The sequence below is a fragment of the Aythya ferina genome (genome assembly GCF_964211825.1).
Source record: "Aythya ferina genome assembly, chromosome: 16".
Taxonomy (NCBI): domain Eukaryota; kingdom Metazoa; phylum Chordata; class Aves; order Anseriformes; family Anatidae; genus Aythya; species Aythya ferina.
In genome coordinates, this window is record NC_140315.1 from 327502 (window position 1) to 348393 (window position 20892).

The following is a 20892-nucleotide window of genomic DNA, read 5'->3' on the forward strand; positions in this document are numbered from 1 at the left end:
GAGCAGACACCGAGCGGCAACGGCGCGGGAGGGGATTTCTGGGCCCAGCACTCGCCCGGGAAGTCCCCCAAAGCCCTGAGCGCGCCAGGACGGGCTGCGGGCTGTGGGCGGCCCCGGTGCCCCCTGCCCGAGCCGGCGGGGACACGGCCCCGGCGGCAGCCCCCGGCCGCGGGGGGTCGCGGGGCACCGGGGTCGGGACGCGCCGCGCTCCGGCCCGGGAAGGCCTCGGGGCGGGCTGGGGGCTGCCGGGGGCGCAGGGCCGAGACGGCCGGGCCGGGGCGCCGGGCGCTGCCGCTCGCCACAGGGACCGGCGGGGCGGCGGAGGGGGCCGGGCGGTCCCCGCAGGGAGCCCTCAGCGCGGCCCGAGGGGACGGGGTCGGGGTCGGGGTCGGGGTCGGGGTCGTGCCCGCCGCCGCCCTGCCGGCGCCCCCCCGCGGCCCGCCGTGGCCGCGCTCCGCCGGACTACAACTCCCGGCGTGCCTCGCGGGGCGGCCGCGGCGCGTGCCGGGAGCCGGGCGGGGCGGGGCGGGGCGGGAGGCGGGGCCCCGCGCGGAAGATGGCGGCGGGCCCCGTGCCGTAAAGCGCGAGGCGGCGCCCTTCCGGCCGGGCCCTGGGCGCGCTTTGCGACGGCGCCGTGCGGCAGCGGCGGTTGGCGCCTTTGTCCTGGCGGGCGGCGGCCTGAGGCGGCGCGGGCCCGGCGCGGCGGTGAGTGCGCGGCCGGGCGGCGGCCCCGCAGCGCCGGGGGGCGCGGGGCGGGCGGGGGCGGCCTCGCGGCGGTGCCCCCCACACCCCCACACACACCCCCACCCGCCGCACGGGGCCGGCCGAGCCGGGCGGGGACGGGCCTGGGGCCCGCGGCTCCTCGGGGCCCTCCGCGGCGGGGTGAGGGCGCCCGGGGCCCCTCCGGCCCGGCCGGCCCCAGTGGCTGCCTCCTGCCGTGCCCGGGACCCGCCGCGGGCTCCCTCGTGGCCCGGAGCCGGCCCCGTCCCGCTCCTGCAGCGGCAGCGCTGCCAGGCGGGATGGCTGTGGGCAGAGCCGAGGGTTTTAAAGCAAAGCGGCTTGAACTGACCCCCCCGGGCCCGTTGGCACGGCCGCTGCCGTGAGCCGTCCCGGTGCAGTGCCTGCGAGGCCCGGTGCCTGCGGTGGGTCCGGGCCCCGCTGCTGCTCGGGGCTGCAGGGGCCTCCTGGGCTGCGTCTGCAGCAGGAGCCATAGCGGGGAGGTTTCCCCGTTTACCAGTACCCGGTGTCACAGGCCTACGTCTGGAACAACATCTGGGGCTTCTGGTCTCATCAGTACTAATGGGTCCTTGACTGTAATCTGCAGGCGGCAAATGGTCAGAGGCAGTGAGTGCTCGTGTGGGAAAGCTCCTGCGAGCTCCACGCGGGATAGAGCTCGGGATTTATCGCTTCCTTTTGGAAGTGACCTGCAAGTGGAGAAACAGTTATTCTTTTTTTTGTTTTGTTTTGTTTTGCATAGAAGGGTCGTGCATCCCCTTCCCACAGCCACCCCCTGCCATTCCCAAGCTCAATAAAAAGAAACGAGAATTTGTTCTGGCTTCCCATAATGGGAGCAGAATGACCCACCGGCTGTGTTGGGAGCTGCTCATGGGTGCGATGTCCCAAGGCCGTGCTGGTCCCGATCTGTGGTGGTGGGGCACCGAGCCCCTGCCCCGGGCAGTGCTCTGAGTGCTGGGCATGGCCCCGACCTCCCGGGTGCCTGCTGCGTGTCTTAGAGCTACTTCTCCACTTTGGGAGAATTTTGAAAACTTGTTTCAACCTCAGCTGAGAACTCAAGCTGTAATAACAGAAGTGAAATGTAAGAGCTGTGTACAGCAAAATGGGACAAGGCTTGGTACTTCAGGTGAGGAAGGTAAAACTCTGTGTGTAGCAGGGGAAACGACGTATAGGAGGACTGAGGCAAATGAGGTATAAGAACTGACTTTTTGTTCTTGGAGTGTGTGTGTTTGTATTTTGTTTGTTTGTTTGCTTTCTCCCTGTTCTAGCAGTTCTGTTCATTATAATAAATAAATAAATAAATATTGGAGTGGGAGGCATTCTCAGCAGGGTTTCCTAAAAGCAGACAAATAATAAAAGCGTAAAGGTAGTTGACCTTAAATCAGTTTTATGCCTCAAATCCTGGAGTAAACTTACTTCTCATGCCAATTAAATGTTGTAGAAGTACCTTAGTGAAATCATTTTGTGCTTTTTGGTGTCTGACTTGTTTATTTAGATGCTGCTTTTAAATTACAGTGAATGCAGCGTACTGGTGGGGGGTGTGCTGGCTGTAGGCAGCTCTTGATGGACAGTAGAAGTTTCTGTTGATTTACTCAACTTCACCAGCTTTTCTGTATGGGCTTCTTACCTACAGAAAATTCCATCCTGTATTTCTGTAGTCGGATGTTTAGGAAGGATGACAACTTCATTCTTCAAATAGTCTTCAACTTTGAAAATTTCAGTGCTTTTCACTTTTTTTTGAAGTGTTACGTAATGGTGACTTTTACAAGAGAGAGTGCGAATCCTGGATCAGTTTTTCTCGTTCTGTTTGGTTTGATAGGTTCTGCTCTGGTGTTTTGAGGATTTTGTTTTGTGTGCTAAAGCTCTTTGGGTGACTGTGTAATGAACACTGCTGACTGTTCCCGCAGCGGTGCTGCGTTTATGTTGGGTGCTTAAATTCCAGCTGTGGACCCGCCTTCGGGGGAGTTGGCATCGCGGTGGGGACAAGGATGTGCTGCTGAGTAGCAAAGTGCATGAGAAGCTGCTTTCGGGGCTGGGAAAGCTAAGGTTTTGCGCTTAGTAAAGACATCCCAGTGTGGTCACTGAAGCACATTTTAAAATACTTTGCAATGTCTCATTCAAAGCCTATACAGAAATATTTGGCTCCTGTTATGCAATGTTGAGATGAGTGTTTCCCTTCTGCTTATTAAAATATTGCATAAATTTCAACTCTTCTTACCAATGAACTGAGGAATTAGGTATGACAACACGGGGGGTACTGCAAAGCTAAAGTTAAGATGTTTCAGCAGTCTGGGTTTTATTGGTATTTTAGTTTGGAGTTGAACCATTAAAACACATCTGCAAAATAGATTAGGCTTGCTCCATTCCAGTTCTGTGGGAAGATCAACCGAAATGCTGCGGTGTACGTTTTTGCCAGACTTCCATGTCCCTGGTATTGAGATTTCTCTGGAGCGAAGCTTGCGTCAAACCGACCCAGTTGGCTTCTAGTCTGCAAAGCTGTTAAGTTTAATCTTGTTCCAGTTTAATTTTAATGTCATGGATTGAAATTATATGCGTGGCCATTTCTCTTTTTTGCGAAGAGTTGGATTTGGAACGAAAGCAAAATGGCTCGAGGACGCAAGAGCAATAGCATCAAACAGAGCGACTTCACTAACAGCACCAATCCGCAGGATTTAGAGAGAAGACTTTTTGTCGGCAATTTGCCCACAGACCACATGACTCGTGAAGAAATGGAAGAGATATTTTCAAAATATGGCAAAATCAGGGGTTAGTATTTTATCTTATGCCTTTTTGTGGCTGGGAATTCAGTCAAATATAACTTTCATGCTTGTCAAATGCTATTTGATGGTGATGAGAGGAGTGACTTATGTTTCACTAATAAGTGACCTTTAATGATAACTTCCTCTGCCTGCATTTTCTCTGAACAAGTAATCCCCTCGATGCAGCTGTACCCTAGTGTGTATATACGAGCTATGCTTTATCTTTGGGGTTGCAGTGTGATATTACATGGAGCAAATCCATTCTTTCAAGTGACTTCGTAGTCTCTTACTGAAGTCTTGGTCACTTTGTGGGTTGTTTTTCAGTCACTGCCTTGTCAGAAGGAAGTTGATCTGTTTTGTGGTGCTGTCTAAGAAATGCGTTTCAGAGTTCCTCAGCTCTGCATTTCGATCCCAGTAGACCCAGATTTCCCACAAAACTTGCCCAGCTGTTTCTGGGTAGTGTCCTTTGCTTGCTCCATCTGGTGGGGTGACGTGGCCTGGGTGCGGGGTCGTGCAGTCCCTTCCTTGTAACTGGTCTTGCCCTGCTGTTAACTTTTCCAGCCCTCAGCATGTACCATGGCTATGGGTTCGTGCAGTATGACCGTCTAGAAGATGTCCAGGCCGCTCTGGACGGTGAGAAGGGTCGCCTTTATAAAGGGTATAGATTAGGTAAGGAAAACTGATCCCTGCTCTTCTACTGACCTTAGCATGCGTTTTGGTAGAAAGGGTGCTTTTGTTCTAAAGCTCTCTGGAAAACTCACTGTGTGGAACTTGCCTGGCATTAGTCTAAAGTTGCTTTGACCAGGTATGTATTTTCCTTCCGAGTTACCTGCCCTAAGTGCTGTGTGGTTCATCCGGAGTGTTTTCTCTTGCTACTTAGGTCTTGCTCTGAACTTATGTTTGTGTTAGTGTTTGAACAGATCTATAACCTCATGTTGGGAACTGTTGAGCACGTAAGCCCTGGAAAGTATTGATTGAAACTTCACGCGCTTAGTTTTAAAAACATTTGTAAAGCAGTTCTGGGCTTCATCTTGGCAGGCTCACAGGAATTGGCCACAGAACCTAGTGTCCTGTTAGATAAGAAAACTTAACTTGGATTGTCTTGCACGTGGGGAAATCAATCTGTAAGTAGCCATAAAATACAAGGTGCTTTAAAAAGGCCATTTTCATAAAGATGAAGGTAATTCTGCTAAATATGCTGGGAGCAATCTCAAACAGAAAGGAACGGTGGGAAGCCTAAGAATAATCTATTAAGTGCAAGTAAAACGTTACTTCCAAAGCAAGCCTGTGCTAATTTAAAGAAAAACCGTTTGATTTAGGAAGGAGTGAAAGGAGCAGTAAATAGCAAAATGGAGAAGTACCAAATACAAGCCTGAAGGTGGAGATGGTGGCAAATAGGGAGGACAGAAGGCTACAAGGAGAAATTATGGCCAGCATTGTCAGAGTCTAGAAGTTTAAACAGGAGCAGCTGCATCTGACTCAAATGCTAATGGGTAATTATTTGGAAGTGATAACTAATTGGAGAAGACCACCTAGTCTTCAGGTAATCTTTCTTCCCTCTCTTTTTGAAGAGCTGAAAGACGTTGCTTTTTATGTAGTTTCCATTTCAGTAGCAAGCTTAAAAAAAATAAAGCCAGCAGCTACCAAAACTAGACCTCTCAAAATAATTAAATCAACATTTGTGAGGTTCAGTGCAATGAGGACCTCCCTAGGCTTTTAATGTTGCTTTCCTTGGAAAACTGTGGAGTTCTGGGGCCCTGGCAGAGCGCTGCGAGCTTGCCAACAGGTTGAGCAGAGCAGAGCCCAGCATCAGCCCTGGCAGCAAGTAGACTGCATGCGCATCCTGCCAAGTGCCTGGTGAAAGAATAATCCCAGTCAAAGTAAATCCTGTCACACTAACAATACTGCAAGTTTTCTGGATAAAAGTAGCAGTGTTGATGTAGAAGACTTCTGTAAGATGGTTGATTTGGTTAAGAAACTAGTACAATAAAAGCAGCGAAGTGTTTTGTGGGTTTAAAATTAATTTCAGTGCAGCATAGATGGAATCGCTCAGCGTTTTGAGTGGTGTTCTGGAAGAATTGGTTCCTTGTCGTACAGTGTTTTCATAAGAAGCTTGTATAGAAAGCACACTATCATCTTTTAAAAAGAGGGAATATAATGGAGTTTGAGTCACTGATGGTGAAGTGACCTGGGCTTCTTCCTAAGCTGGATACAGGCAGAACTGAACTCCCAGGAAAGGCCAGTCTGAAGGTCTGCACCTAGCAGCAGTGCTTTTGTCATCCTTAGCTGTACAAAACAGACTTGTAAGTAGGTTTTAGTACCTGTGGGGTTTTGCTGCTGGAGTACTGTGTTCAATTCTGGTATGCCCAGTTCAGAAAGGGTAGTGCTAAATCGGAAAAGCCCCAGGAAAAATCCTAAGGGTTAAAGAGTTGAAGAGCAAGCCCTAGAAAAAGGCTCCTTGAGTGGATAGTAGTCTAGTCGGTATAGGTATGACAATAAATGGAAATAAATAGTTTTATTTAACAGCAAAATAAGTTATACTTGGAATAATTCGTTGGAGCTTTGGTTTCTGTGCTCTGGAGACTTATAGATGGGAGCCAAAAGATGAGCTCTAGTTCAGTTCTGCTGCTTGACTTGAGATGGGAATGCAATTCAAGAAACTCTTGCCACCTGTGTTTATTCTGAAGGTTGCACTGTAAGGTTGCAGTGTCACTGTCATCTCAAAGTCCTACAAAACAGAAGATTTTCATTTTCTGAAAAGTTGTTTTGTCAATGTTCAAGCAATCTGTAAATGCTGCTGGCATTAAATAAAATGCTATTAAATCACTTTGTGCAAGAGAAGGATCCCTGTCAAAGGTGTCTTTGTCTCCTAGTAAAATACTTGTTCAGGTTTAAATGCTGCTTTTTAATTTGAAAGAAATGTATGGTATTGAGTGCAAAAATCACAATATAGGTTTCTGCAATGGCATCTTAAAGCAAAAATAAAAATCTTAAACCCAAAAAGCAGATAGTGTCTTGCTTAAAGATAACATTTGACTTGAAAAATGTTCTCAGCTAAAAAATAAATGCAAGGAAAACAGTTACTTCAGTTACGCAGTGTAAGTATTAAATATACTGGCTAATAAGAGGGCCTTGTGAGAGTTCAGTCTTGCTAATACATCCACAAATGCTTAAAAGCTTTCTTTATCTTTAATGAGGAAAGCTGTGTAGGGAATACATGTCCTTCAAATTTAGTTGGTGATAGCAGACACTGCAACTGTACTTGATTCTGGAGAGACTGCTTCTAGCCCCGTGAATGCTGTTACCCTGCGCTCAGTCACGTTCAGATCGCGCTTGCCCCTCTCCCTGTATGAAGAGAACACGATACTTCTTGACTGAGAGCAGGGGCAAGAATTAGAGCTAAACTCTTACCTCAAATTTTAATTTTGAATGTAATGAAGGATGGTTTGGGAAGTTATAGAAGGTGTAGAAGTCAGCCTAAGGAATGTTACTTGGCATGTTTAGCTACTTTTAAAGCTCCTGCAAGTGACCAATATAAATAACTAATAAACTTTAATTGTTGATAGATTCTTGGGGAGCACATAGGACCTAAGTTTGGTTTTGTTAATTTTCCTTAAAAGGTTCTCGGAGTAAAACATCTGAAATCACTTCTGTTTGTTCTTGCCCCCCTCTAGTACATTATTTCATCTTCAGCCAGCTGTTACAGCAGGCTTTGTTTCTCCCCAGTAGAACAGTATTGGTCCCTACCAGTCTGGGGCAACTTCACGTTTTCTGGTTGAGGACGAGACCGTTTCTTCAGTTCTCTTCTTTGTTTTTCACCTCATAGTGTTTTTCATGGAGATACTGAGAAGCCAACCAGTTTTCAAATTTCTGACCTATTGCACCTCTTTGCATCTCAACCCAGTGGTGTTCTGAGTGCCCCGTGTTGACTGCACCAGGAGCTCGTGCCTCGGGCTCCCTGCATCCCGTTTCCTCCGTGGTGGAGGCTGTACAGTTCAGTGCTGCAGCGGCCCCTTGGAAGGCAGTTGCATGTGCCATTTGAGAACCATTGAATTATTGTCACCAAGGGTAGCTGCATGCTCCATTGAACAAGACTGGCTGTGAATTTAAGACTGCTGGCCAACAACTTCCTTTCTCAGAGGTTTTCAGACTCTGCTTTTTCTCCTAGAGTCCATGAGTTGCATTCTGCTCGCTCATAGACTGCAGAAGAAAGAGGTTCTTATGGAGTGAAGAGTCTGGATGTAGGCCTGAAATAAAGTGTTAAAACTTCACCTGAGCTGTCCACCCTATTTTGAAGTCAGAGAAATCCATGAAAACTTCATTGCATTGTACTATCTAAACTTAATAAAAAAAATTGTCAAAGTGACAATGTCTCTCTGCTGAATGTATTTTCTTGCACCATCTGGTTGTTGTTGAGCTTAAGTTGCTTTCATTTGAATTGTGCTGATGATCTTTTTTTTGTTCCATAGCATTGAACAGATGGGTTGATTATTCTTTACAGATATTAATAAAGCAGCGGAAAGAAGAAATATGAATAAGGCTTCATCAAGGTCCAGTCCGGCACGAAGGTAAAGTACCTGGAAGCAGTGAGTTATACTAGGAAGGGCAGGCTTTTAGGGCATGAGCCCACTGCCTGTGCTAAATGTCTGTCTCTCTTCCCTACTGCCACCTCCCCAGTCAAACGGAGATACTCACGTGAGACAATCGGGATGCGACTGCTCCACCTGTAAGAGCCCTTCTGGCGCTGACACCTCAGGAGGCACGAGGGAAGCCTCGTGCTTGCTGCTGTTACTGCAGCTAAGTGTTACGCTGTGTGGCGCAAGTTGTAAGACTTGTGAGGAAGAATCAGCTTGGTGTTTGTTCCTGACCCAAGTCTCAGAGAAGCCAAGGCATGTAGAGATACTGCCAAGGGGCTGTAGTGTTCTCAGTGCAGAGGACTTCAGGATCTTGCCTCTTCTGATGTCAAAAACCTGCAGTCCTGAAATGAAGCTGGAAAAATGCACGTTAGCAAAGCACAAGGCAGCGTGTATCTGTATTGCACTGCCCCATCTGCATGTGTACTTGCATTTTCAGTATGTGGAACAAGTTTCTGCAGTTACACCTAGGGGTGTGTGTCTGCCTGCTTCTCCTGGCTCCCCACGCCTCAGCAGGCACCGCGGGTGCAGCTCCTGCACGCCCTCTGCGTGTGAAGTCACAAGCAAGTGGAGAGGGCAACGGTTGTCCTGCCATGGGAAGACGACTGCCGTTTCCTTTCAGTGGTGTCACTGGGGAGCGCACCGAGACGTGCTGTGGTTACCGTGTGGTGTAAGGCCTGCATTTTCTGCACTTACACTGTTAGGCTCTGCACACAAAGGAGGTGACACATTGGACTTGAAAGTAATCGAGCTCTCACATGATTGGTGTGCTCTATTAATTTGACCTGTTAAATTATCAAAAAGTGGGAAAAAGTGCAACTTGCAAGACATCTACTGCCAAAATGCAGAGAATCTGAGTATCTGCAGTCCTTGGCACTTTGTATATACTGCATTTATCCTGCACAGGGCCAAATGCATTTGCAGAGAGCAGTGCATAGGCAGCAGGCCCAGGAAATGCTTCAGGCACATGTCTGGGGGTTCATGTCACAGAAGCAGCAAGGCTTGGGCCTGGGCAGTGCCAGGCGTGCTTGGTGCTGGCATGGGGACCCCAAAAGTGCTGCGCACACGTGAGCAGCAGGCACTGATGCCACACCCTTGGCCTCGGTGGCACTGCAGGTGTACGATGCTGCAGGCGCTGGGTAGCGCTGCAGGTATGAGAAGCAGATGCCAGTGCAACGACCATTGGGCCTCAGACCACATTGCAAGGGACACGCAGCAGGCGCCAGTGCTGTGGGCATTGGGATCAGTGATCCTGCATGCTCACAACAGCCTGTGCCCCTAAGGAGCACTGGAGACACACGAGCCCTGGGACCGGACCACCACCACAGGCACAGGACTCAGCTGGCGCTGCGGACACCGTGCGCATCCCGTGTGGCTGGCACCAGGTCCCAAGCAGCAGCGCAGGCAGCAGTGAGGCTGTGGGTGCCGAGTCGTGGGCAGGGCTCTGGACCATGCCGCAGTGCCTGACCAGCAGCTGCCGATGCCAGGGTGTGGAGTCCTGAGCCCTGCTGCAGGCCCAGGCAGCAGCGCTGAGTCCCAAGCAGCTGCAGGCAGCTGGCACTGCAGGAGCCGGACCGCAGAGCGCAGAGGTGGAGAGGCAGAGGCAGGAGGAGGCTGCTGCGCCCTCACGCTGCTGCTGGGCGGCAGTCACGCAGGTGCGAGAGCAGAGGAGGCCCGGTGCCACGTCTGTAGTTGTGTTGCACTTGTGCGTTGTTCTTTCCGGATCAATTTGTCTCTGCAGATAATGTGGCCTGTTCTGGTCACCCCCACCCCAGCTGGAATAAATGTCATATTGCAAAACAATTACTCTGCATCTGGCTGTTTTGCTGTATAGTCTCACAGCTACAGAAAGGTCAGGTACTCAGTATTCATCATAGCAAACGAGGAGTTTCCCCTGAGCTTCTGCCATCATTCACTGCAGGCTGGGGGGAGGAAGGGGTAGGGGAAGACAACGTGCATCTCTCCTGGGCTGTGGTTCTGTACAGATCACAACCAGAAAGCTGATTTGTGTGCTCAAGAGACTGAGGGAGTACACACGTGTGTGAGCACAGTTTCTGTAACAGGAGAAGGCTGTATATAACCTTGGTGGCAGCACTGTAGTTTGTCCCAAGATCTGTTTTCTATCTGGAATCGAGAATGCCAGCGATCCTCTGTATCCCCCAGAACAGCTGGGTGTCCGAGGCACCAAAGTCCACGCATGGGCTCTGCTTCTCACTGCTGTCTGTTCTACCTCTTAGAGAAACTTGGGTGCATCTGGCTTGTTTCTCCTGCTGTTCTCTCCGAGTGACTACAAAGTGAATGCACTGTAGTGGAAACGGAATTAAATTTTGCTTATCTTTCATAAACTAGATTAGTCTGATAGAAGATTTTTTATTTACAAAACTGGACAGAGGTGAAAAGATGTAAAAAAAAAAAAGTGTTGTTTTCTTATAGTTGCCAGTATCGTGGGGAAAGAACATTCCAAGCATATGAAGCTCAGTAGTTTCCTTGCAAGATTTTTTTGGTTTGGCTTAGACTACAGTGAAAGTTGTGTTTTCTTTGGAAAACAAAATATGACCTGGAAAAAACTACTGTTTTGGAAAAGATGAAGACTGGAACGTTGCTCTCTTGACTCTGAAGACAGCGTGGTACAAAGTCTGAATGAGATGGATCATTCAGATGTGACAGGATCCTGTTCCTGCTGATGGTGCAGTGCTGGTTGGGTTTAATGTGGGGCCTCATAAACATCAGACTGACTTTCCATGGGAACTGTCCCTTCACCGTCAGGACACGACGGTAGCTTTCTGCTAACAGCACAAAACCAACCACACCATGGAGCCTACTGTGTCTCTGGTCTCAACAAGCTCTTTTTTAATCATGTGCCAGTAGCATCCTATTTCAGGTATTCTGCTGTCATCGACTTGTGAATTCAATAGATCCCTTGAATGCTCCTAGCTATCCCATATCTGTGGGTATTAGGCCACAGCACCTTGAATTCTCTCAAGGAAAGTGCAAGTTAACGTTTGATGATCCGTGGCTGACATCAGAGGTCAGAGGCCTTGCAGTGATGGTTTCTGAGGTGCCTGCTCGCTCCTCCCACAGGCACCCTACAGTTTTAGTGATGCTCCAGTAAGGAGCTTTCTGTGACTCTTGGCTACAATAAACGTTGTAACTAAGAAGATTCTCCAAATATGTTTGTTTTGACAAATGTGTTTTGGGGCAATTCTTGTCATGGGATAGGAGGGAGGCTTCAGCTGCTGAGAGAAGGGTCGCTTTGGCACCTCAGGTAAGAGATCTGGGGGTAACCACACTTGTCTTGTTAGCAGTCTAATGGAATTTCCCTGGTGTTTTCAGAGAGCCATATGCCTACGGGGATGGCCGAGATACCAGACGCGATCGCTCCCCTCTTCGGGGGAGCCCACGGAGAGATCCCAGAGATGGCAGGGATGGTAGAAACGGACGAGATTCCAGAGACGCTCGAGACATTCGAGCTAGAGACATGCGTGATGCTAGAGACCACAGGGACCCACGGGACCTGCGAGACCTTCGAGACCCCCGGGATATCAGGGATCCAAGAGACTTACGGGACCCTCGTGATGTTAGAGACTTCCGTGACCCCCGGGAGCCGCTGTACGATCGATACAGGGACCCGCGGGACATGAGGAATCCACGGGACATGAGGGATCCGCGGGATGCGAGGGATCCGCGGGATATGAGAGACCCTCGGGACCCTCTGTACAGGTAACTTTCCCGGGGCTCTGTTTGACAGCATGATTTCACGGCACTGCCCCTCTGGTTGTACTGGTCTGAGCGGTGCCAGTTGTTTAACGCAAGGATATTGCTCTAGCTGAGGACAGTTGGGTGCCTGCTTTGGGTCTTGAGGGTAACAGCTGGGTTCTTCAGTAACTGAGCTCGAGGAAGGTCTGTATGTGATGCACCGGCGAAAGTTACTGACTGAGGTATGCTGGAGCATGGGAACCATTGCTTCTGTAAACCTTGCAGGCGAGATGAGACTTACGACCGTTACCTTCGCCTTGAAGACTACTATCGGCGGAAGGACGACTCGTACTACGACCGTTACAAAGAGCATTTTGATAGAGCACCGGTGAATTCAGAAGGTTAGTGCCTTTGAGACCAATAAACATTGGTCAGATGTTTATTTATTAAACGGGCAGATCCGCATCCTCCTCTGGGAGGATGTAGATGGCTGTGGTGCTGATGGACAGGCACCATCCACAGTGCGTTACCTCCTGTGGCGCTGGCTGGTTTGGAGACAGCCCAGCCATACACACCTCTTTGCTCCGAGCAGATCCAAAGAGCATTATTTGTTCTGTCTTTCTGTGGCTTGGTTTCAGACCGTCTCAAGCGCGAGGAGCGACGGCGAGAGGAGCTTTACCGCCAGTACTACGAGGAAATCAAGAGACGTTTTGATGCAGAGAGACCTGTGGATTGTTCTGTGATAGTGGTGAACAAACAGACAAAGTAAGAAAGTAGTTATGACCACTGGTTGTTATTGTGTGCTATAAGAAAATGGAATTAAGCTTAGCCCTGCCTTGGGGATATTTGTCTTGCAGATTCCCTTGAGAGTGGCTTTAGAGCCCTCAGAAAGCCACAGCTTCTGTGGAAAAACTGACTGGTTCATCAGATGTAGAAATACCGTTGTATCTTAGGCTTTACTTGTATTCCCTTGTCAGCTATCAACATGCCTTGTCCTGAACTTTTTCTACACGCTCTTCATGTCAGCCTACTGTCACGACAGATTGTAGTGGCCAATACTTGTTATTTTGGGGTTGAATGATATGGAACTTAGTAACACGTGCTAATCAGCAGATAGCACAGGGACATTGTCAATGTTGAGTCATGGGGGTGTCCCTTTCAGAGCTTATGTCAGATTGAAAGGAGCTGAAATTTGTCCACTTCAGCTCCTTTCAGTCAGCAGTTATCTGACTTAGATTACTAAGTCAGATACCGTTCAATGCAGTGTGTAAGAAATATAAAATCACTGCTGAAAGTAGTCATGAACAATACCAAAAGCATGCATAACAAGGACAATCTCATGTGGCAGTCTGAACCTTTACGGAGGTGTCCCCACTCAGTGTGCCTCTTTACTGTGCCAAATGTGAGATCACTTACCTGGAAACAAAAACGTAGGCCGTGACTGTAAAAACATGCACTTTCTTTTGGAATGTAAGGACTGAAAACAATTTTAGGAGTCAAATGGATTTCAGTCAAAAATGCTGGTATGTCTATAGTTTGGAGAACAGGCAGTGCCTCTGTTGGGAACAGGGAGGTGTGCCTCTGCCTGCGGTAAGGGGAGCAGTGCTGTAATGAAGGCACCACTCTGACGTCTATACCTCCACAAATACATATATTGAAGAATAGAAAAGATGTAGATGACCACAGATCTGGCTTGGGGTCTGAGGAAAATGTGTGTCAAGAGGAAATTTAAAGCTCTCTTTAATCCTTATGAAGAAGAAAAAAAAAAAAAAAAAAAGATGAAGAGTTGCATTTATTTAACTTTGCTATACCTGTGAGGCAGAAAGAGAGCTGCTGCTTGCCTGGTCTGGTGACAGAAGGCAGAGCAGGAAATCAGTGTTGGAAACCAGGGAAATGGTGAAACTGAGGTTTACTTTTAGTGGGGCTGATTACCTATTGGAACAAATCTCCAAAGGGAATTTTAGATTCTTTATCCCTTGGTGACTAAAAGTCTTTGGGAGATACAGAGCACAAATTATTGTACCCAACAGAGAATTCTGTGCTGTGCTTTGTGCAGAAGGATCATCTTAACGTTCATCAAACACCTAAGAATCTTTTTGGTGTGTAACAGCCACAAACCTTAAGAGCCTGGAGCACGTGGTAAATCTTGGATGTTGAAGCCTACTTGTCACCTACTATAGGCCTATTAAAAGATGATTCATGAAGGACTTAGATATATTATCAGTGTAACTTAGAAAACTTTAAAAAGGCATTTCGGGGCAGAGGAACAGTTTTAGTCACCTTTGCAGTGCTCACCTCCAAAGGTGATAATCTGAACCTCCTTCACAAGCTGCAAGTGTGCACAGACTGAATCTCTCAGAGTGCATATGCAGCCAGTATTGCAGTTTTGGTCCTGAGTATTGTAAGCTTAATAAAACGTTTGGAAACTTTCAGCTCAACCGTATAAGCTATTGTTTGTGGGAAGTCTGCAGGGCAGTGGATACAGGAAAAGTGGATTCGTAGATGCTGTGTTGATATTGGGCTAGAACAGATCACAGCTAATAGAATTAAAGAGCAAGAGAAAATGTATTTGGAACTGAAGGGAAAGTATGGATAGTTAATTCTCTGAAAATTAACATTCAGGTTCAAACATTGACCTGTGCTACAGTGACTTAGGATAAGGTGCACTTGAAGACACTAAACATGGCACGAGTAACTAACTGTCTTCTGGAGGTTAGCTGCTCTGCTGCACACTTGTTAGATCTCTTCAGGAATAAATTGCCTCATTTAACGAGAGTTCAATTTAAATGCATTTATATGTAAGCAGTTTTATAATAGTATAAATCCTTTTGCAGACACTTTTTCAGCTAAGCTGAGGCTTGATTTATTATCTATCTCAGTTAAACTGAAATGACTGATTTAGTTCAAAATAAGGGTGGGATCTAGGCTTTTACATTACAATATTGAGATTGCCTTAATACTGTCCTGTTAAACATTACGAAGTTAGGTAAGCCATCAGGAAATTGAATCTGAGATGGAGAGGGTGAATGTGCTAGAGTTTGTTTCTGTATGTGACTGACTTGTAAAACTCTGCTGGCTTTGCTTTGTGTTAGGGAGTACGCGGAGTCAGTGGGGCGGAAGGTGCGGGATCTGGGCATGGTAGTGGACCTGATCTTCCTCAACACCGAGATGTCACTGACGCAAGCCTTGGACGATGTGAGCAGAGGAGGGTCTCCTTTTGCCATCGTCATCACCCAGCAGCATCAAGTTCACCGTTCTTGCACTGTTAACATCATGTTTGGCACCCCACAAGGTACTTGAGGTCTTAGTAGGCTGCGTAGCTATGTGGTCACTCTGTTTTAGAGCAGTTCTTTGTGTAGTTCATTTTTTCTTGAACAGTTCCACACAAGGTGATGTTCATCCACGCTATGTCGTAAGGAGTTACTAACAACTTCATGGCAAGTGATACCTGTAACTATCATTATTTACAAATTTCTATAATAACTTATTTGTCCTTTGCCAAAAAGGCTGTCTAATTTCTGCAGGAGAGAATCTCTGCTGCATTTTAGGGAAAGTCATGATCCCCAGTGCTAGAAGAACCACAGTTCTAGAAAAGACACTACTGCCTTGATAGGTTTCTGAGTAATACCAGTCCAGCCTCAGTTTACCACTTAACCGTTTTCTCAAAGAGGAAGTGTTTGGAATGTGAAAAATCACAAGACAGATTTCATAAGCAGATGAGAATTAAGGAAAAGACAATAGGGATAGCTTACTCTGTCAAGGCAGAGATCTGACTGTGAAACTGGAGGGAGTTGTAAGGAGACACAACTATACAGTGATTGAGTGTACACATCCCATATTTTCACCACTATTTATACTTGTCACATAATTTTCTGTCTCAGGGTATGACTTGGTTGTTGTGAGCATGCAACTGGGCATTTGTATTAACAAATATTTTGTCAGAAGGTGATTTTGGAAAGTCAGGCTTTTGCTACGATCATGCCTGCTCATGTGCTGTTTACAGAAGTGGGTGTTTGACTGCAGTTGAGCTTTCAGCAGTTTTCTCCCTTGTTATGTTCTCAAGTAATGTTTTGTCAGGTTCATCTGAATGCACATTCACCATTTTTTGTTGCTTACTGACTGAAGAAGCCTGGTTTCTTTTAACATGTGATCCAGGTGTGGGGAGATTCTGTCATTTTCTGCAGAAATCCGTCTCAAGCACACTTTCAGTGGCCTTTCTACTGCCCTTGGTTTTAACTCTTAACTCCTGTGGTTTAATACCCGTCCTGCTGCCAAAACTTCTCCTCTTCTTCACTGGATTTAGCTGCATATCAGATCTGATAAGAGCCCCTGTCATTAACTCATTCACAGTGCTTTCTAGATATTTAATATTTTGCACTTGAACCTCATACGGTCACCTTTCCATTCCTGTTAGTTTTAGGGAACTCTTTCACAACTTGTGTAAAGCTTAATGTGAAAGTGAACCCCAGGGCTTCAGGCATTTTTGTGGAAGATAAAGAACTTCTCTTTTAATCTCTCTGCGTAAATCTGTCTTCTGGGGAACATTTGTGTGTGTGCTTTGTGAAGTGGAAATAATGACCTCAAAAACTTTAAAAGGCAAGTGTAAATATAAAAGTTGAAACTGATCATTATTCGATGTATTATGGAAGAACTTTATTGCTGTTTATTGTCCCAGAGTTTAAAACAGTAGTGAAATTCAGCCTGTTCTTCTTTCCTCCCTGTCTCCTGCATATATTCACACTACATTAAGGTGTTGACAGTACAAAACCAAAGAATATTCTCATCAGTGTCCTGCTCTGGGAAGGTCTATCAGCCTAGAGTGCAATTCTGGGGCCTGTCGAAGGGTTCAGCAATAGAACAGCTGGAGCTGTCTCCTCTCAGAGCATGGAGAAGTTGTGTGAAAGGTAGAGGGAGCTGCTTTCTCTTTTATTCAGATGAGACACCAGAAAGACTGGTGTGGTAGCTTCTCAGAGCCCTCAGCTGTGGAAAGAAGGGTCGGCCTTGCTGGGTGATAGCCTTGAGCCTTTTGGCTTAAGAAATTGAACTCTTGCTGTGTGCCTAGAGAGCTCTCCAGATCTATGCTTGCAGTTCCTAAGAGGTGCCTGCCTGCTGAATGAGATACGCTGCTGCGAGTGAGACAAGATACCTCCTTTTAATGCCTTTGGTTTTCTTAAAGTGTTTCTTTTCCTTGTGCAGAACACCGCAACATGCCACAAGCTGACGCCATGGTGCTGGTGGCAAGGAATTACGAGCGCTACAAAACAGAGTCACGGGAGAAGGAGCGTGAAGAAATTGCCCGGCAGGCTGCCAAGATGGCAGATGAGGCCGTGCTGCAAGAGCGAGAGCGCCCACCCCCTGTGGAGGAGGGGGCCAGAGGGGGTCACCCTCCGGGGATCCAGACTCTCTTGAACCTTCTGGCAGACAATCGCTATCTGACTGCTGAGGAGACTGATAAAGTAATTAATTACTTGAGAGACCGGAAAGAAAGGTTACTTAGGGGAAGCACTGATTCTCTGCAGGGTAAGTTGTGTCAACCCTGGACAACACTACTGATTGTCTGGGTAGTGGGTTCTCCGGGCTGGGACAGGACAGCAATACTGGCATTACAGAGGGGTCCTGGTGTAGTAACACTTTCACACAGTGACGTGTTTTACGGAGATGGACATGTATTCAGGAGTGCTGAGACTATTCTGATATTTCATGTGACAGAACTTTTATATTGGATTCTCTCAGGGAGACCACAGCGCTGCCATAACTGATTGGCTGCTACACAAAGGGCAACAATTATGTTGAGTGGCTTGGGCCCCCCAAAGCTATGTAGCCCTCATGTTTAGAGGGGTGGGTATTCACTGAGACTTGTGTCTTCTTGGTAGCTGTCTCACTAGTTTCCTTTAGGTGCCTCTTCAAGGGCATTTGGAGAGCTTTAACTCTCTTTCTTTTGTTTCCCAGCACCCATGTCAAGACAGTCTCTGGGAGCACCTTCAGCGTCATCTCTGGGCAGTCAGTCCAGCCTTCCAAGCGCTCAGGCTCATCAGGGTTCACAGCCTCTGGTCTCTGCTCCTTCTGTTCCAGTGTCCTCTGCTAATCCTCAGCAGGAGCTTCAGGCAAAAATCCTCAGTCTCTTCAACAGTGGGGCAGCAGCAGCTGCTGTAGCAAACAGCAGTTCTGCAACCTCTGCGGGCACATCGGGTGGCACACCGAGTCAGAACTTCGCTAGCATGGCCAGCGGTCAGGCCCGATCAGCACAGATGAGTGCTGGAAATTTAAACCAGGCTCAGCAGAGATTGCAGACTCCAAGCGCACAGCTTCCTGCCCTCCAAGGCCCTTCAAGAAATGCAGGTCCAAGACCTGGAGCTCCTCCGCCAGCTCAGGCACTCTATGGCCAGCACCAGAATCGCCTCCCTGCCCCTGGCAGTGTACCTGCTCAAAGGCCAGTCTCGTCTGGTATCAACTTTGACAACCCTAGTGTACAGAAAGCCTTGGACACCCTTATCCAGAGTGGTCCTGCACTCTCCCACCTAGTGAGCCAAACAGTGGCTCAGGGGCGAGCAGGGTCCTCTGCCCAGCAACCCATGGGTTCCTACCAGCGACACTATTAAAGCTGAGCTGTCAAGCCCTTTCCCCTTCCCTTTGCCATTCCATACTTATAGCTGTTTAAAAAGTCTCCTGTTCTTGACATGGGACAAATGCCCCTGGATATGCATGTCCTCTCCACTTTGGTGAGAGTGTACTCCCAGTGGCATTGCTGCTGAGTATTGCTAGTGCTGCCCTTCCTCACTTCGGTCTGGATAGCAGTGTAGCAGTGTTCGGAGAAGTGTATTTTATTTTCTCAGTGGCAGATTATGCTGAGAGCCACTGTGGGTAATTGATTGTTCTGTCTAAGCACAGAAGCTGCTGCAATGACGGTCCTTCTGCTTTTTCTCACTCCCATCAGCTGGTGTATCTTCACCATGCAATGCAGTCTGGTCTCACCAAATGGTCTTAGCACAGTTTTGGGTCAGTGGTTTTGAGAAAATGAGATGGGACTGAACAGAGCCCTCTGGAGATGCATCTTTTTGGAAGGGGCACTATTTTTCTTTGGATTTCTTTTTTTGTTTTTTTTTTTTTTTTTTTCAACGCCACATAAACCAGCCTGAGAGAGAAAGTACGATGGTAGCACTAGCAGCTGAATTCATGTAGCACGTGCCTGACCATAACTTCGTAAGCCACAACAGTACCGGTCAGTGCTTCTGTAGCTGGGCTGTCCGGTCCTGGCGGAGTGAGGCTGACAAGTGCTCCTCACCTCACCCAGCAATGCAAAATGGCAGTTCTGGTCCAAGCACAGAGGTGGATCGGAAACACGAGAGCTTCTGGGTGAGGCAGGGATTTCAAGTGGTCAGTTGATTTTCCTACACCCAAGTCAAGTCGTCGATTTTAAGTTCAATATATTAAATTTGGTATATAAATTTCCTTTTCTTATAATCTTGCTTCGGCACAGTTGGTTACTGTAGCCCAACAGCTCAGCCACGCTGATGTGCTGCTGGACCTGTCTTGCAAATACCTGCAGCCCGTTATCAGGTGGTGAATGTCTGCTCTCGGAAACTTCATCTGTTAGTTGGTGTTTTGTCCATCTAATGTGGAGAGGCAGTGCCAACATGCAATACTATAATTTTATACATTTTTCAACACTTCGGTAGCTGCAGTGGACAGTTGAGTGGAAAATCGGGCAGTGATATTTCACCGTGTTTTTAACCAGTAACATAATTTGATACCAGAATACAAAACTCCTCTATTTTGTCCTCCCTTGCACAGTCTTTGTGGAGTCTGTAGGCTTCCTGCAGAACCGAAAGATGGTAAGAAAGCAACATTTTGGAGCAGAGATTTTTTTTTGTCCTAGGTGGTTTGTGTTGTAGCTTTTTTTTTTTTCTTTCTGTGCTGTTAACAAAAGGACATTACTTTTTAATAAAAAGACAGGAAAAACATTTTGTTGCATTTTTCATGCCTAACAGCTTGATTACTGCTGGAATACATTATTCCACTGTGTTTGCCATTACCCTCTTCCAGGTAAGCTGCTTCAGACGCTGCCCAGCACTGCATGCCAAGTGGAAAGTGAACAAAGCTTTCCGTGCCCTTCTGTGAGAGTACCGTGGTCTGTCCCAGTTTATAGTACTGTGGTACTTCCTGTCACCCACTGGACTTGGACACTGTGGACCAGATCAGCCCATGTGCTTGTTCAGGGACCAGCACGTTGGGACTCTGTGTGATGGGGGCCAGTGTGAGAGGCCCAAAAGATGCTCTAGCTGCTGGGGGCCTCCCTCAGCACAGTGACCGGGGGCCCAGTGCTGGAGCTGCACTTGCTGTTAATTGAGCAGCTGCCGCTTAAAGCTGAAGCTACCACTCCCTGTGCATTTTAGCACCGGCCTCCCTTTGTGCTGCTGTTGTTAGACAACCTGAAATTAAATAGAATGTGTCTGTCTGCTTTCTTTCCTCTTCCTCCCTTTCTCCCCTTCTACAACCCAGAGGCTTCCATCAGCTTAAACATGGGAACAAAATCACATTGTAGATGTGATTTTTTTAATTTTTTCTTTTTTAATTTAGCATAGGTTCTGCTGCTTTCTCTGACAGTATCCTTCTGGACATAATATCCAGCATACAGCCAAATACCTATTATGGGGGGTGAACAGGGTCTGGCTCCAAGGGTCACAGTAAATGGGCTTGCATCAGATCGTCCATCAGTCAGTAGTGGGGTTCTGCAGGGTGCCACAAATGGGGTGATGAGGCTGGAGAGCAGCCCCACAGAAAGGCATCTGGGGGCTCTGTCGGGCAGCGGGCTGACCACGGCAGCCAGGAGGGCCAGCCCTGCCCGGGGTGCCTCAGGCACGGCACGGCTGCTGCCCCAGGGAAGGGGTCCTGCTCTGCTTTGCCTTGCCTCGAGCACCACGTGCACTGGGGCAGGGACATCAAGCTGTTAGGGAGTGACAGGACCCAAGGGAACAGCATGGGAGGGTCAGGCGGGTGTTAGGGGAAGGTTCTGCACCCAGAGGTGGTCGGGCACTGAACAGGCTCCCCAGGTCACAGCACCGAGCTGC

The 20892-nt window shown here is 48.0% G+C and overlaps 1 protein-coding gene across 5 annotated transcripts; it reads left to right on the forward strand.

Moving 5' to 3' along the window:
- Positions 1–582: 582 nt before the first annotated feature.
- Positions 583–20279, forward strand: NCOA5 (nuclear receptor coactivator 5). 5 transcript variants are annotated; one of them, XM_084538091.1, is made up of 10 exons: positions 583–705; positions 3315–3501; positions 4056–4163; positions 7996–8062; positions 11462–11848; positions 12110–12225; positions 12463–12589; positions 14917–15116; positions 17021–17344; positions 17774–20279. In XM_084538091.1, the coding sequence occupies exons 2-10, from the start codon at positions 3339–3341 to the stop codon at positions 18421–18423; spliced, it is 2142 nt and encodes a 713-aa protein (XP_084394217.1). In that variant the 5' UTR covers positions 583–705; positions 3315–3338; the 3' UTR covers positions 18424–20279. The 5 variants fall into 5 exon arrangements, with proteins under 5 accessions (XP_084394217.1, XP_084394221.1, XP_084394220.1 ...); XM_084538094.1 differs by lacking the exon at positions 583–705 and having other exon boundaries at positions 3486–3501; positions 7663–8062; XM_084538093.1 differs by lacking the exon at positions 583–705 and having other exon boundaries at positions 3487–3501; positions 7321–8062.
- Positions 20280–20892: the final 613 nt, after the last annotated feature.